General features: G+C 36.8%; 1 protein-coding gene across 1 annotated transcript; it reads left to right on the forward strand.

Annotated features, from left to right (window-relative positions):
* Nucleotides 1-2,596: 2,596 nt before the first annotated feature.
* psmb8.L (proteasome subunit beta 8 L homeolog) lies at nt 2,597-11,706 on the forward strand. The gene is made up of 6 exons (NM_001090854.1): nt 2,597-3,206; nt 6,369-6,513; nt 7,191-7,302; nt 8,662-8,791; nt 9,703-9,907; nt 11,462-11,706. Exons 1-6 carry the CDS (start codon nt 3,075-3,077, stop codon nt 11,551-11,553), a joined length of 816 nt encoding a protein of 271 aa, NP_001084323.1. The 5' UTR covers nt 2,597-3,074; the 3' UTR covers nt 11,554-11,706.
* Nucleotides 11,707-15,670: the final 3,964 nt, after the last annotated feature.

Below are 15,670 nucleotides of genomic sequence, written 5' to 3' on the forward strand. Positions count from 1 at the left end.
TTGGTAGCAATTTCGTTGGCCAGACGGGTTTCGGAGATAAGCGCCTTATCCTGTGATCCAGCATTCCTTGTATTTCACAAAGACAAAGCAGTACTACGCACTATCCCATCCTTCCTCCCAAAGGTGGTATCGTCCTTCTATATTAATCAGGAGTTTGTAGTACCATCTCTGTGTCCGGATCCCAAGAATGACAAGGAAAGAAGACTCCATAGTCTAGATGTTGTCAGAGCACTTCATTGGTACCTAGAGCAGACCAAGACCTTCAGGCGATCTTAGGCCCTGTTCGTACTTCCTTCAGGGCCTCAACGAGGTATGGCAGCTTCCAAGACCTCCATCGCACGATGGTTGAAGGAGACCATCAAGAGGGCCTATTTATCCAAAGGAAGACCTCCCCAGAAGGTATTCAATCTCATTCTACGAGATCAGTGGGAGCCTCCTGGGCATGGTGCAATGCAGGCTCTTTGGACCAGATCTGCAGAGCAGCTACCTGGTCTTCTGCTCACACATTCACAAGGTTCTACAGCCTTGACACGTTTTCTTCAGCAGAGGCCTCTTTTGGCCGTAAGGTGTTGCACTCTGTAGTTCAATAACGTGTTGAAAACTCGCTCCCATCCTGTTGTTTTTGGGGCTGCTTTGTTAAGTCCCCATCTGTCCCTGTGTCCCCCTTGAGACGTAAGAGAAAACAAGATTTTGATACTTACCGTTGAATCTTTTTCTCTCTAGTCGATAAGGGGGACACTGGGCTTCCCATCACTTCATCGAGTTGCCCTTTTGGTCTGCAAGGGAAAAGTTTTCCTGTTCTTACCAGTTCTGCAGTTTTAAGTTCTAGTGTTTTCAGCAGTCTCTTTGGTACAAACTGAATGGTATGGTTTGGTGTCGGGTTAAGCCACTATCTGGTACTCCCCTTTTTTCATTATCTAAGTGTCCTGCTTCCTAGAGAGTGGAGCTTAACCCCATCTGTCCCTGTGTCCCCCTTATTGACTAGAGAGAAAAAGATTTAACGGTGAGTATAAAAATCCGGTTTTCTGCAAGTGCAGTTCCGAGGGCCTCTAAATTGGCCACAGTCAATTGAGCGCATAATCCCATGTGTTCCTTGCTCTTTTGAAAAGTTTTGTTTAGCCTTGGCCTTCTCCCTGCATCCTGCATCATGTTCTGGAGTTACTGCATCTACGAATAGCGGCTGCATCAATTGCTGCAGCACAGATGCACCAAAGGCATAGAATGCGTGTCAGTCTTATGCTGAATGCCAGAAATAACCACCTGGATTAAAAAAAATTGTTCAGCAAAACTGTGTTCAATTTGCAAATTCAGCGTAAATTTTTATGCATCAGCCAACATTGCTTAAAATGTCTACTTCTGATGAACACAATTAGCCTGGATTCATGGGTATAAAAAACTTACATTGTAGGTTAAAACATGGTATTTGCACCTACAGCACTTGTAGTCTTAATGACTCCTTTAATATATGTTGCATACGTGGCGAAATGTCATATTGATATTATAACTGATAAAAAACGAATGTAATGTAACTGCTTTTGTTCATAAGGATCACAGAATATCAGCCTGACAGGGAAATTCCATCTAATATGCTCAGTGTCTAGTTTTGTAACCTACTGAGAAGATTTCTGCTTGGAAACAGATGATGCTTCCTGGTTTCTAAAACATAATTGGCTGTTTTTTCTTGGGTGTTAAAATTCCTCTATACTTTCTAAACATAGTGCCTGGTTTTTTGCTATTATTGTTTTTTCTGATGACATTTTCCTTAGCAGAAAGATAAACTTAATCAATTTTTACATTCCCTTTCCGAGAATGCCCCTAGAATGCAGCTCTGACTACGTTAGCAATATCAATTACTCTCTCTGCACTAGCGATGTGGGGGCGGCATTAGAAAAGCTGTGTCAGGTCAGCCAGGGGCTCTGAAACTCCCCTGCATATTGTAAACAGAAAGAAATCTTCCTTTCTGCCTATGTATATGTGTACTAGATAATTAGTCTTCCTTAGAGCAAGACAATCTACTGTTCAGTATAAAGGGGAAATGGATAACAATTTTTTAATGTAATTTTATTCATATATAATTATATACTTATATACAGGGGCCCTAAACATTATGCAAACGTTTTTCATGCACATACATACCTCACAACTGTCCCGTTTTCAGCGGGACAGTCCCGCTTTTGACAGCTCAACCCGTTTGTACTGAAAACTCCAGACTTTCTCTGCACTGAACAGCCAGAAAAAGAAACAAAGTTTCTAACTTAATTGGCTTTTGGCAGACAGCCCAGAACAGCCACTAGATGCACAAAGATACTTTTGTAACAATTTTGAGATAAGCAAATAAGTAATAGTAACAATTTAGATAAGGAGGTCCCTTGGGAAAAGTTAGACTCACAGCTTAAAGGGCAATTCAGCTTGATTAACAAAACTGTAATAACTGAAAAAAATACAGAATATGTTTCATAACCTTCAGATTTTGTAAAATGAACATGGTAATTAGGGGGTATGGCCACAAAAATGGGTGTGGTCCGAAAATTTTGCCGTGCTATGCGTGCCATCTTTTATGTCCCTCTTTTTGTTTACAAAATTTTGGGAGGTATATATCCGTTCAAGGCAAGCATTATAACCTGTAGTTGGAATTGTAACCCCGACACAGTGAGAGACCGAGCAGGAAACAGCAGCTTCATTTACACTGGAACAAAGTTTGCTGAGCTGTAGGGCTTTACCCCCTCTTAAATGGGTTAAAACCAGTAGTTTGATCAATTAGTTTGAAATTTTGGAGCAGGCTGGTGTCGGTTATTAGAGGGGGAGGGAAAGGATGGTGGATGTGGCAAAATTACTTTCACTTTCTCTATGAGAGGAGAGGCAGACGAGAAAGGGACAGTGAGACTAAGGATTAACATAAGGAACAAAAACGCTGAAACATGTAAAGAAGTGTGGAAGAGGTATCTGTACATAGACAGCAACTATATTTGACCACAACTAAATTTACAGCAGTTAAAGAATCCAAAGATCTGTGGGGAGAAAGACCAAAGCACTGCAGATACTGGCAAGTAAATATATATCCTGGTTAAACAAACATGGCGCTTCTCACAATGTGTGGACCTACTCAGAGTCACGACTGGCGAATGCCCCTCTACGGAGGTACCATCTCTCCAACAATTCCTTTCCGGGTCTGCAATACTGAGCTGGCAGTGCCTCCTGGATATCAGGTAAAAAATAGAATATAACTAGGACAGCCATGATAGTGTAATCTTGCAGTAGGGCTAAAACTCAAGGGGGTAGTCTAACCTGCAATTAACTGTGCAGTTGGTTATAGTCTAATTCTAATTCTCTTAGGTGATTAGATGGTCCCAATAATAGTTTTGTATGGGTTTCAGAACTTCAAAACCTGGACAAGTTCTTTTGACAAGAAAAAACAGCCTGTTCAGTAGTAAAGTAGACAGAAGCCACCTATATTTTTCTTCTGCTAATTTATATAATGTGTTCTGTGAGAGAGCATGTAGAAATAATAGTTTATGTATGTAAGTATATTAAAAATGACGTAACTATGATACAGTATATGTATGCCACACACATATATTCCTCATGTATAATTAAAGGGATGGTTCACCTTTAAGTTATAGTTTTAGTATGTTATAGAGTATCTAATTGTTAGCAACTTTTCAATTGGTCTTCATTATTTATTTTTATAGTTTTTTTAATTATTTGCCTTTTTCTTCTGACTCTTTCAAGTTTTCTAATGGGGGGTCACTGACCCCATTTAAAAAACAAATGCTCTGTAAAGATACAAATATATTGTTATTGCTACTTTTAATTACTCATCTGTCTATTCAGTCCCTCTCCCTCTCCCATATTCCAGTCTCTTATTCAAATCAATGCATGGTTGCTAGGGTAATTTTGACACTAGCAACCAGATTGCTAAAATTGCAATCAGGAGAGCTGCTGAATAAAAAGCTAAATATCTCAAAAACCACAAATAATAAAAAAATGAAAAACAACTGCAAATTGTCTCAGAATATGACTCTAAATTATATTAAAAGTTATCTCAAAGGTGAACAACACCTTTAAATTATTAGGGAATAAACTGTAAACTTAAAATCTGTTGGTTACAGTCTGCATGTAAATTCTCCAGAGCTGTGGAGTCGGAGTCTCTGTGTTGGAAGCAATTTTGGGTATCTGGAGATGCCAAAAATGTACTGACTCCGACTCCTAATAACTTAAAATAGAAGCACTGAAAATAAGCAAATTTAGGAGCTCCTATGAAGGGGGATCTGGCAGAAGCAATTCTGTTTCTAAGAACAATACTTTAGTTGATTTTGGACTGTATTTAACTGCTATATTCCAGGCTCAATATAAGTTGTTTTAGGTTATCCAATTGTTTTTAGTATATGTAGTTTAACTTTGATGTGATTTATAGTTTTGAGTTTTGGCAGTAATAAAGTGCCTTGTATGTTGTGTACTTAACTTATTTTAACCAACATGGAAAACACATTAGTATATTAAAGGAACAGCAACACGAAAAAATTAGAGGGTTTGTAGTAATTAACATATAATATACTGTTAGCATGCAGTAGTAAAAGCTGTGTGTTTGCTTCAGAAAGACTACTACAAACAAGCTGTTGTTTAGCCACCGGGCAGCCATTCAAGCTGGAAAAAAAGGAGAAAAGGCACAGGTTACATAGCAAATAACAGATAAGCCCTGTCCAATACAAAGGTGTTATCATTAAATTCTATTGAATGGGCAATGGAAAAAGCACTTTAGACACAAAGTTCCTGATAGGGAAGCTGCTTTTTTAAATATATAACTAATAAAGAAAATATATAACTAATAGAGAAAAGCAAGCCAATCCCATGAGGCAGACCAACAATAGGGTAACAACAATGGTATCATCATGAAACTACTGTATGTAATGTAATACTATAGGCCATGTATTTCTGCAGCATCTTGCAATAAAAACCTGCTTTTTTTACCGGAGTGCCGTCCTCCTGTTCATGTATCAAATGTAATACTATAGACATGTACTGTAATATAGGAAACCACAGGCTGATAGAATTACAATCTGAGGGAGTAAAAAAAAGTGAATAACTTAAAGCAGTACAAGTTTAATAATAGTAACAGCAGTACAAGATTCCTCTCGCTGACCCACGCCCTGAACCTCTGAGTCTGCAGCCTCTGCAGTTACACTCTTGTTAATTTGGGTTGAGAAAAGGCAGCTATCCGTAGAATTCAGCCCTTAAAGGGATACTGTCATGGGGAAAAAAATTTTTTCCAAAATGAATCAGTTAATAGTGCTGCCCCAGCAGAATTCTGCACTGAAATCCATTTTTCAAAAGAGCAAACAGATTTTTTTATATTCAATTTTGAAATCTGACATGGGGCTAGACATATTGTCAATTTCCCAGCTGCCCCAAGTCACGTGACTTGTGCTCTGATAAACTTCAATCACTCTTTACTGCTGTACTGCAAGTTGGAGTGATATCACCCCCTCCCTTTTCCCCCCCCCAGCAGCCAAACAAAAGAACAATGGGAAGGTAACCAGATAACAGCTCCCTAACACAAGATAACAGCTGCCTGGTAGATCTAAGAACAACACTCAATAGTAAAAACCCATGTCAGTTACATTGAGAATGAAAAACAGCAGCCTGCCAAAAAGCATTTCTCTCCTAAAGTGCAGGCACAAGTCACATGACCTTGGGCAGCTGGGAAATTGACAAAATGTCTAGCCCCATGTCAGATTTCAAAATTGAATATAAAAAAATCTGTGTGCTCTTTTGAGAAATGGATTTCAGTGCAGAATTCTGCTGAAGCAGCACTATTAACTGATTCACTTTGAAAAAATTTTTTTTTCCCATGACAGTATCCCTTTAATCCCCAGTATTACGAAACCATACTAGGAAACCACAGGTCATGTTGCAAAATGGGGTTCTTCATTTGCCCATTGATCTCCGGCACTGAACAGCCAGAAAAAGCTACAAAGTTTCTAACTTAATTGGCTTTTGGCAGAGAGCCCAGAATATTTGCCAGGTGCACTTTGATACTTTTGTAACAATTTAAGATAAGCAAAGAAACAATTGTTTCAACTATTTAAGATAGAGCAGATCTCTTGGGGGAAACTGTAGTTTGCAGCTTAAAGGGCAATTAAAGGGAAATTGACCTTCATTAGCAAAACTGTAATAACACAAAAACCAGAGAAATGTGTTCAAACTTTCATAACCTGCCGAATATTGTAAAATTAAAATGGTAATTAGGGGGTGTGGCCACAAAAATGGTTGTGGTCAAAAGAAATCCAAAATGTTGGGAGGTATGTACAGAGATGTTAATATCACAGTAAACTTGTTTAAAATAACATTGTACTATTTGTGCCCTGCAGCCTGCAAAGTTTCTACAACATCTGGAGGAAGGTGTAGATGATGTGAAGATTGAGCCTTGGCATGGGACTACCACACTTGCATTTAAATTCCAGCATGGAGTCATAGTAGCAGTAGATTCACGAGCATCAGCTGGATCTTATATCTGTGAGTCAGGCTAAAAACAAGACTGATAAAATATTAAAACAAATATTATATTAATATTAAAATCTATCTATGTATTTAGATACTGCTAAAAAAAATATAAAAATATTGGAAAATATATTCCAGCTGATTTGAAAGTTTGTAAGGGAGCAGTAGAACAATAACTTCGGTCATCTACATGCATTTAATTCTGTAAAGACAACTAGCAAATCAGTTGTAAACCAGTTAGGAAAAGGCCATATGTCAGGTTAACCTCCTGTTATACATGGTGGTGGAAATATTCAGGTAGGGGGTGTCTCACCTATTCTAGAGCTGGTGACTTGCAAAGAGCCAACTACACACTGATCAAAGAGTTGGTTCATAGAAATATGATGCCCATCAACTCTGTTTTCATTTTAAAGCAATTAGCTTTCTCACCACAATTCCTGCCCCACATGTTTTCACTATTACATTCTCCAAGTGCTGTTATCTCATGTTTGCGTTCCTGTCCTTGTGTGCTATTTGCTCCCCTCCAACATTCTCCTTTCTTTCTGCTAGCTTTAACATCCCAAAATATGTGTCTACAGTCAAGCACACAGAAACAGTGTATCATTGTAAAAGGCAACATTTAACATAGCAGTAACTATTTCCTGATGTGCACTTGTAATTGTGTCTCTCTGTTTGCTCCTTATATTAAACAGCTACTATTAAGTTTAACAAAGTGATAGAAATTAACCCCTACCTGCTGGGCACCATGTCTGGAAGTGCTGCAGATTGCCAGTACTGGGAGCGACTGCTGGCTAAAGAGTGCAGGTGAGGAATGTCTGTATGCCTGGTCACTGACTGCCACAATGGAGCACTAGGGCACATGAGTCCATATACCACTGATCAAGATGTTATTCAATGACAAGCTCCTTGGCTAACAGACATGGAACACTCAAGCAAGAATTTTTGTACTGAGAACCATCTGTTTGTACCAACCAGGGCCCTTGTCATAGTATAATATTAGAAGAGATACAGCCAGAGATGGGGTGTTTTGGCAACAGCTGTTCTCTGCCAGAGGGCAGCGGCAGTCAAAACATTCCAAGTACCATCACCCTAATACAAAGTAGAGCAACGGTTCCTGAGCATTTTGTAATACTTGGCGATCCCAAAAGTCTGCAAGTCACTTATTAAAGGTTGTTTTTATAACTCTTTAAGTGTGAGGTGGAGCTTTAATTCAAAATGTGATCATGGGTACCTTTTTATATACTTATATGGATAATATTCTTAGTGGACTAATGTTGTTACTGGAGTACCACAGTGGTCTGCTCCTTTGCTTTTTATGCATTTATGCATAAAATACCTTGAGTTTGGCATTGTATTGTCTCTGTGTTTGCTGATGTCATTAAATTCTGCAAAACTAGAAATTCCATGCAGAATGTATCGACATTAAATGGCTAATGTAAATAAATTGGAGAACTGGGCAGAAAACTGACAATGTTAATAAAGGCAAAGCTATATATGTATGCACTAAATGAAAATGTGCTGACTCCTTACTTGACAGGAACCTGGTATATTTCGAAATAACAACATGCTTCAATTCTTGGACTCTATAAATAAGGGAATTTGTTATGTTTTTGCTGTGAGACTGGACAAAAAAAGAAACTTTGTCTTTTGTGTGCACAGTGCCTCCCCTTGTTCTGGTCCAGATGGGGGTGGTTGGTGAGAGAGGCATTGGGCTTGTTTCAACAGAGCAAGCAGTCCCCCTGGAAATGTATAATATACTAGTAATGCCTCACCATGAGTATATATTGCGGTTCCCTGGATGTGAGAGAGAAAAATTGCACCTCCTGTGGCTGAAGCTGTGTGGGTGGCCAGTGTTAAACAGAGGAGCCATGGATTAGCTTTACTGTAGGTCCTACATTCTTAACTATATATATATATATATATATATATATATATATATATATATATATATATATATATATATATATATATATATACCATTTTAACTGTATTTTGTTGGTGAGAGGCAGTCACAATTCTGTAGCCTTGCAGCTATGCCACTGCTAAATGGTCACTTTCTGAAAAGTAGTGCAGAACTTCATCTTAAATATTGTTCGCCATACAAATATCTGTGGTAATAATTCTTATGTAAAACATTTTATGTCTTTGTACTCTGTCTTTCAGGTTATACCAGCTAAGAAATAACTCAAGAATATCTGTATCTGCTGCTTCAAAGCTAATGTGCAATATGATGTTACAGTACAGAGGAACAGGCCTGTCTGTGGGCAGTATGATCTGTGGTTGGGATAAGAAGGTATATATGATTTCTGTAATATTATATCCACATTTTTTCCTGCAAATTTCCAGAGTCCCTGTGCAATTCCCTATGGCAATATGTACAGTTTACCAGGGCTGTTTATTGGAATGTGGGTTAATATAAATAGGAAACATGAAATCATGCCTCTTTATGATCTTGATTCAAAACTGGGACATTTATAAATATAATAAAGGCCCAAAAGGTCTTATAGTAGTAGGCTTACTGGTAGGGTCAGGAACAGACAAGGGTAATATTATAATATATTCTGTGGTTAATTTTGTTTAATCATGTTTTTTTAGGTAATCATAATATTTTAGCCCTTATTAAAGGGCTTTTTAAGAAATCTACCCAACAATATCAAACAACTTTGCAACAATTCTGCTGCTAACATAAAATGAGCTGAAAGCCTGAAACAACTAGTTGTTTTTGTCTGGTATTTAAGGGCCCACTGCCCAGGTGACTAGTGACCTAATAATTATAGCCTCCTGGGCGCCCTACCATCTTAATAGTTATGGGGCCCCATGATTACTGATAGCAGCCTTGTTGCAAGTACTAAATCAGGTAAACAATTGAGGTAAACTTCTAGTAAATCCATCTGGAAGGACTGCAGTGATTGTATTAAATGAAATACAGCTTGCAATCAGCTTGTATTTATTAGAAGTGTCCCTGATTTTCCAAGTGATCTGGAAACCTTATTCAATAAGGTTATTATATCAATTTCATGAATTTGTATTTTCTGACGGATAACACATTTCCATGCAATTTTCTTATCTAACGTAAACAGGTCTGGGGGTGAGAAGGTCTTTTTATAGAAATGGGCCTCTGGACAGCATTCTGTTTTTTAAGGTTGTTTCTTTACAAATTATCCCAGCAAACCACTTTATTATTATATTTGTCTTTGCATACAGGGGCCTGGTCTATATTATGTGGATGACAATGGTACAAGGTTATGTGGTGACATCTTCTCTACGGGATCAGGAAATTCATATGCCTATGGTGTGATGGACAGTGGCTATCGTTTTGATTTGACCCCAGAAGAGGCCTATGATCTGGGCCGTAGAGCAATTAGCTATGCCACGCACCGTGATGCCTACTCAGGAGGATGTGTTAACTGTAAGAATACTTTATATTTAAAGGACTTCATGCCAATACACATACGTTTGCTGTGTCTTTGCTATATTGCATTTCAGCTGATCAGAGAAACTGATCAGAGAAACTGATCAGAGAAAAGCAGAGTCATTACAGGGCAAGTCAACCACAAAATAAAAATGTGTCTATTAAAAGAAAACATAAATCTAAGCAACTCTCCAATATATGTTTACACTGAAGTGCTCTTCAAGTTATTAATAAATAAAATGCCTATTGAAAGCAGAATTTTCTTAACTCCTTGCTTTTCAAACAGTATAGCATAAGTCTATGTTTTCTTTTATTAGGCAAAATTTTATTTTGGGGTTGACTTGCCATTAAAGGAAAACTATACCCCCAAACAATGTAGGTCTCTATAGAAATATATTGCATAAAACAGCTCATATGTAAAATCCTGCTTCATGTAAATAAACCATTTTCATAATAATATACTTTTCTAGTAGTATGTGCCATTGGGTAATCATAAATAGAAAATTGCCATTTTAAAAAATAAGGGCCGCCCCCTGGGATCGTAGGATTCACTGTACTCACAAACATACCAACAAACCATACATGTTAGGTCACACGAGCCAATTAACAGACAGAGTTGTGTCTTTTGCTTCCACACTTCTTCCTGTTACAGTTAGAGTTGAAGTATTTCTGGTCAGGTGATCTCTGAGGCAGCACACAGACCATCACGAAATGGTGGCTCAAGGCAAGAGATGTAAAAGGGCAATATTTACTTAAATATATAAACCAGTTTGGTAAGATTCTTTAATATGCCACTTAATATGATATGAACTATCTGTTGCTTAAGTGTTCATTTTGGGGGTATAGTTTTCCTTTAATAAATCAGGGAATACAGAAAAATGGAACAAGTAGGGTAGTAGTTTACCTGCATCTGTTTGGATATGTTCCACTAAGAACTGAATTTTTTATTTTTCTCTTGTCACAGTGTGCATAAACTTGCTGGAGTTCACGCAGCCCAGAATTCTGTTGCATACAAGACCATTGTGTAAAAATCTGTATACCATCTATGCCTCCTTCAAGGGGTGGTTCACCTTTAAGTTAACTTTTAGTATGTTATAGAATGACAAATTCTAAGCAACTTTGCAATTGGCCATCATTTTATCTTTTTTTTCTATAGTTTTTGAATTATTTTAAATTATATTTTTCTGAATTTTTTCAGCTTTCAAAATGGGGGTCACTAACCCCATCTAAAAAATGTATTGTCATTGCTACTTTTTATTACTCATCTTTCTATTCAGGCCCTCTCCTATTCATATTTCAGTCTCTTATTCAGATCAGTGCATGGTTGGTAAATTGGACACTAGCACCCAAATTGCAATCATGAGAGTTAAAAAAACATAAAATAAATAAAAACCATAAATAATAAAAAAAAAAATCCAATTGCAATTTATCTCCGAAAATCTCTCTATATATCATATTGAAAGTTAATTTAAAGGTGAACAAATCCTTTAATAAATGGCTAGTTAACACCTGCATATGTTTATTTCTGTGTTCCTTTTTCTTTCTTTTTAGTATACCACATGAAAGAGGATGGCTGGGTGAAGATTGGACAGTTTGATGTGAGCGACTTACTGCACAAATTTACTGAGGAGAAGAACATGTGACTTAGAGGAAGCAGTGGAAGTTTCAATTAACTCCCAGCCTTTTGCATAATTCCTTCTGTGTGGTTTTGTCCTAAACCCATATTATATCCATTTCACGCATGTTAAAACCAAATCAGGTATTTGGAAATTATTCGGAATAAAAATGGATTATTCAGTTTTTGCTTTGTTTTTACCGAAGACAACCTATTGTTTAAGGAGTATGTTGTCTACCCCAAATTATATATATAGAAGGAAACTACTATAAAAGAATCATTTGACTGGCGAGTGGCTGTAACTCAAAGTGTTTTGCCTGTCTTTGTATTTAGCACTATAGAACTATCAAACCAAAGAATAGTCCCTTGCTTGTGCATCATAAATGCTCAAGGCAAAAGTTACGTACAGGTTTCCCCTTGCATGTGAGAGCAGGCACATATTGCACTCATATTTTTGGCCACTTACGCAAAAATGATCACTTGTGTGAGCTTTTCAGAAACTGTCTGCAGAGAAGTTGGTGCATCAGGAATCATTCCAGACAATGGGAAGGTTATTCCCCATGAAACATTGACCATGGGAAAGTGCCAAAAATGAGTGCTGTTTTTATTTCCTGACTGCTTTACCAGGGGAAATGAAAATGTAAAATTTAATATAAGAAACTGAAATAAAAAACTTTCTAAATATCAATTAAAAATTCAGTACAGTTTCTTAAATAATTTAATTTATCTTCAATATCCCTACCTTAGCATATGTTTCTCCTCATTCTCTCTTCATGCAGGAGTTGTGTGTCAGATTTTTAATGACGGTTAAAACTAACATATCTTATATCTTTGCTTTCCTATCAGATAAAATAACCGTTTTCAGCACAAGTCCTACACGTAGAGAAACAGGATTTCTGGTGATTGAGAAAGAGTGAGCTCTAATACATTGTCTAAGTTAAGGGAGCCCCTCCCAAACATTATATTAGACCTATCATTCAAAATCAGACTCCCAACTCCTGCATGATGAGACAATGAAGAGAGACATATGCTGAGAGAGTGAGAGTGAAAAGTACCGTAATGCTTATTTCAGAAACAATGCAGAATTTGTAATTGATTATATGTAGACAATTTCAGTGTGTTCAGAGTGTTATATTAAAACGCTAGCCTTCAGCGAAATATTTCAGATAGTTTACAGTCCTTAAATCAGTTGGTGAAACTGCAAACAGGCTTTTGGAGCTTTCATTAGAAAACCTTGCATGTTGTTTATTCTTAGAATGCTCATCACACAGGTGTCACCAATATGGCTTATTTACTTTTTATCTGTCTGACCTAAAGACACACAGTAGTGACAGCACTATGGTTATGTATTGTAGACTGGTCCATAATCATAGCAATGCTTTCTTAGAGCTATAAAAACCTTAATTCCAAAAGGGAATTTAATGGTAAACTTTGTTTAAACAAATTCTCTACTAATGGATACATTACATTACAGCGTACATTATATAATTTTCTTATAAATGAATTCTGGTTTAATCAGGCAAAACAACCAATTTTGCCTGGGTATTTTTTTTTATTAAACTACTTATGTTCTAATTAGTTTATATTAGAGTACATTACAGACGTTTGGTAAAAACATTCCCAGGCCAAAGCAGTTGTTTTGCCTGATTAAGCCTGAATTAATTTATAACAAACATACTGTATATAATAAAGTTTAGGAAACCAAATATTGTTAGCTATGGACACCTGGGACACATGACAAAGATCCAACATCAAGTGCACCAATCTCTAATGAGACCCTTTTATTGTCTAAACCCCCATGGTGCATGTGCCAGTAGCATATTTTATCTCCTGAGCAGATGGGCTTATTTCTATAATTACATATTACTTCTTGATCCTTACATAGTACCGGTAGGCATTGGCTTCTTGACATTAGTTAGTGTTTGACACTAGTCAGTCAGAAGGCGTGTATTAAAAGTTCTCCTGCTGATCTACTGTATCTGATCACCATACAGCTCACTACTGTCAAATAGTAAGCACCCAATGAAAGAGTTCTGCACCCTACCTCAATGACATGACTCCTTTGAAAGACAGAAACTGAGAGGTCTGTTTTACCAAGTACATTATGAATGCTAAAACCACTGAAGACATATATAGGCTTAGTTCTCCGGCTAGTCATTAAAACATCTTTAAATGCATTTAATGGAAAAACCAACACATTGCTCTATTGGGTTGCCATTGTTTTCTAGTTTGCATGCTTATACTTCTAGCACAATCCATTCCCATCGGGTTAAAGAAGAACTAGCTATGAAATGCTGTATTTTATACACTGAACTTACTGTATCAGCCTAGAACAGTAAGATTCAGACCTACAAAGCTGTGCTCCCCATCTTGGATTTTGTTAGGACTGTGAGTGACCCTGCACATGCTCATTGTGCTCTCTGCAGCTGTTGAGAATCTTAGAGGCTATTTATTAAGGTATGAGCAGTCTTTTCCACAAAAATTCAAGTTGATTTTTTTTGGTCAAAACTCACATTATCGGGTAAAGGTAACAAATTTTCAAGTTTTTTTTAAAAAAAGAATTTTTCTAGATTTATTTTATCCCTGGCCTGAAAATAACTTGAAATTGAAAAAATACACCATCTAAAATCTGCCAAGGTCATGTAGGAGTCAATGGCAGAGGTTTTTTTTCAGAGGGTTTTGCCCAAAAACTCAAGTTTTTCTTACATAAGATACCATTTGATTTGTGAGTTCATTCAAGGTGTTAAAAAGCTCTAACATTCTACCTTTGATAAATAACCACCTTAGTTTAGGGTTTGTCGCAAATCATCAAGCAGAGATTGTGGTTCATCTGTCATAGAATCTGATGCTACAGGGATGATGCAAATTACACTGGTTTCTAAACTGCCCTGTAATGTGAATCTAAATGAACTATTAATCAGTCTTGGATCATGACTATTATATTGTATTTGCACTGTATATTGTGAGTCAGTCCCTAAGCTCATCAGTGGGATGTTAGCAACTATTTTATAAAATTTTAACACCTGCCTTTAATGAAACTCAGGGATTCTACTTAGCAGGGACAAATAAACAAAATGTATAAACTACTGTAGCAAATTAATACAGTTTATAGAATCACTGACCCCCCTGCTCCAGGGAGACGTAGGAGGGTTAAAAATGAAACTTTAAAGGCGTTGTTTACCTTTAAATTAGCTTTTAGTATGATGTCGAGAGTGATATCCTGAAACATATTGCAAAAAAAAATTCTTATGTGTGGTTTTTGAGTTATTTCAGCAATCTGGTTGCTAAGGTTCGAATTATCCTAGCAACCATGTATTGATTGGAATAAGGGACTGGAATATGAATAGGATAAAGAAATAAAGTAGCAATTTTTAGCCTTACAGAGGATTTGTTTTTAAATCGTGTCAGTGACTCCCATTTGAAAGCTGGAAAGAGTCAGAAGCATAAGGCAAATAATTAAAATCTATAAAAAAAATAAAGACCAATTAAAAAGTTTCTTAAAGGACATGTAAACCCAAGTCACAAAAATGTAATCCGAGAACAGCCTTTTTGAAATCTTTAGATACAGTAACTGCCACTCTGTTTTTCTGGCTTTTTCCAGAAAAGCCTGAATCTTTTGGATTTTTGTCAGAAAAGTCCAAAATAGTAGAATTTTCGGGATAATTCGAGTGCAGACCAAAAATTTTTTTAAATAGGATAGGGACCTCTCCCATTGACTTATATACAGTTTAACCTCAGCAGGGCTGAGATGCCGGATTTTCAGATTCTGACTTTTTTCATCCTCTGGGTATAATAAATCTCGATCCACTTAATATTTTAGATTTTATAGTAAAAATACTTGAATTTTTCGAGTTTTTGACATTTGAACTTAAATAAATAAGCCCCTAAAAGTTGATGTAAATGTGAACCACCCCTTTCATATTAGTACTGTTTCTAACTGAACTGAAAAACATTTGGAAAGTGAACAACCCCTTAAAGTGCTAAAAATAGTACTGATTGGAACTTGGGCTTTTCCATATTTACAAAGCAAGTGGAAGGTGTAAAATTGACATGACATCTGCAATGTTTTTTCCACAATGCAGCAGAATTACGATAATTGCAGTGTAATTGTCTGCATCCACAAAGTTGAAACTTAGGAAAAGGGA

Source organism: Xenopus laevis, chromosome 8L (genome assembly GCF_017654675.1).
Source record: "Xenopus laevis strain J_2021 chromosome 8L, Xenopus_laevis_v10.1, whole genome shotgun sequence".
Classification (NCBI taxonomy): domain Eukaryota; kingdom Metazoa; phylum Chordata; class Amphibia; order Anura; family Pipidae; genus Xenopus; species Xenopus laevis.

Bases quoted from the DNA above. Each gene is read 5' to 3' on its own strand.
- psmb8.L (NM_001090854.1), top strand. From the start codon at position 3,075: ATGGCGCTTCTCACAATGTGTGGACCTACTCAGAGTCACGACTGGCGA. The intron at 7,303-8,661 runs GTGAGGAATGTC...TCTGTCTTTCAG, and splicing joins CTGCTGGCTAAAGAGTGCAG to GTTATACCAGCTAAGAAATA. The intron at 8,792-9,702 runs GTATATATGATT...CTTTGCATACAG, and splicing joins TCTGTGGTTGGGATAAGAAG to GGGCCTGGTCTATATTATGT.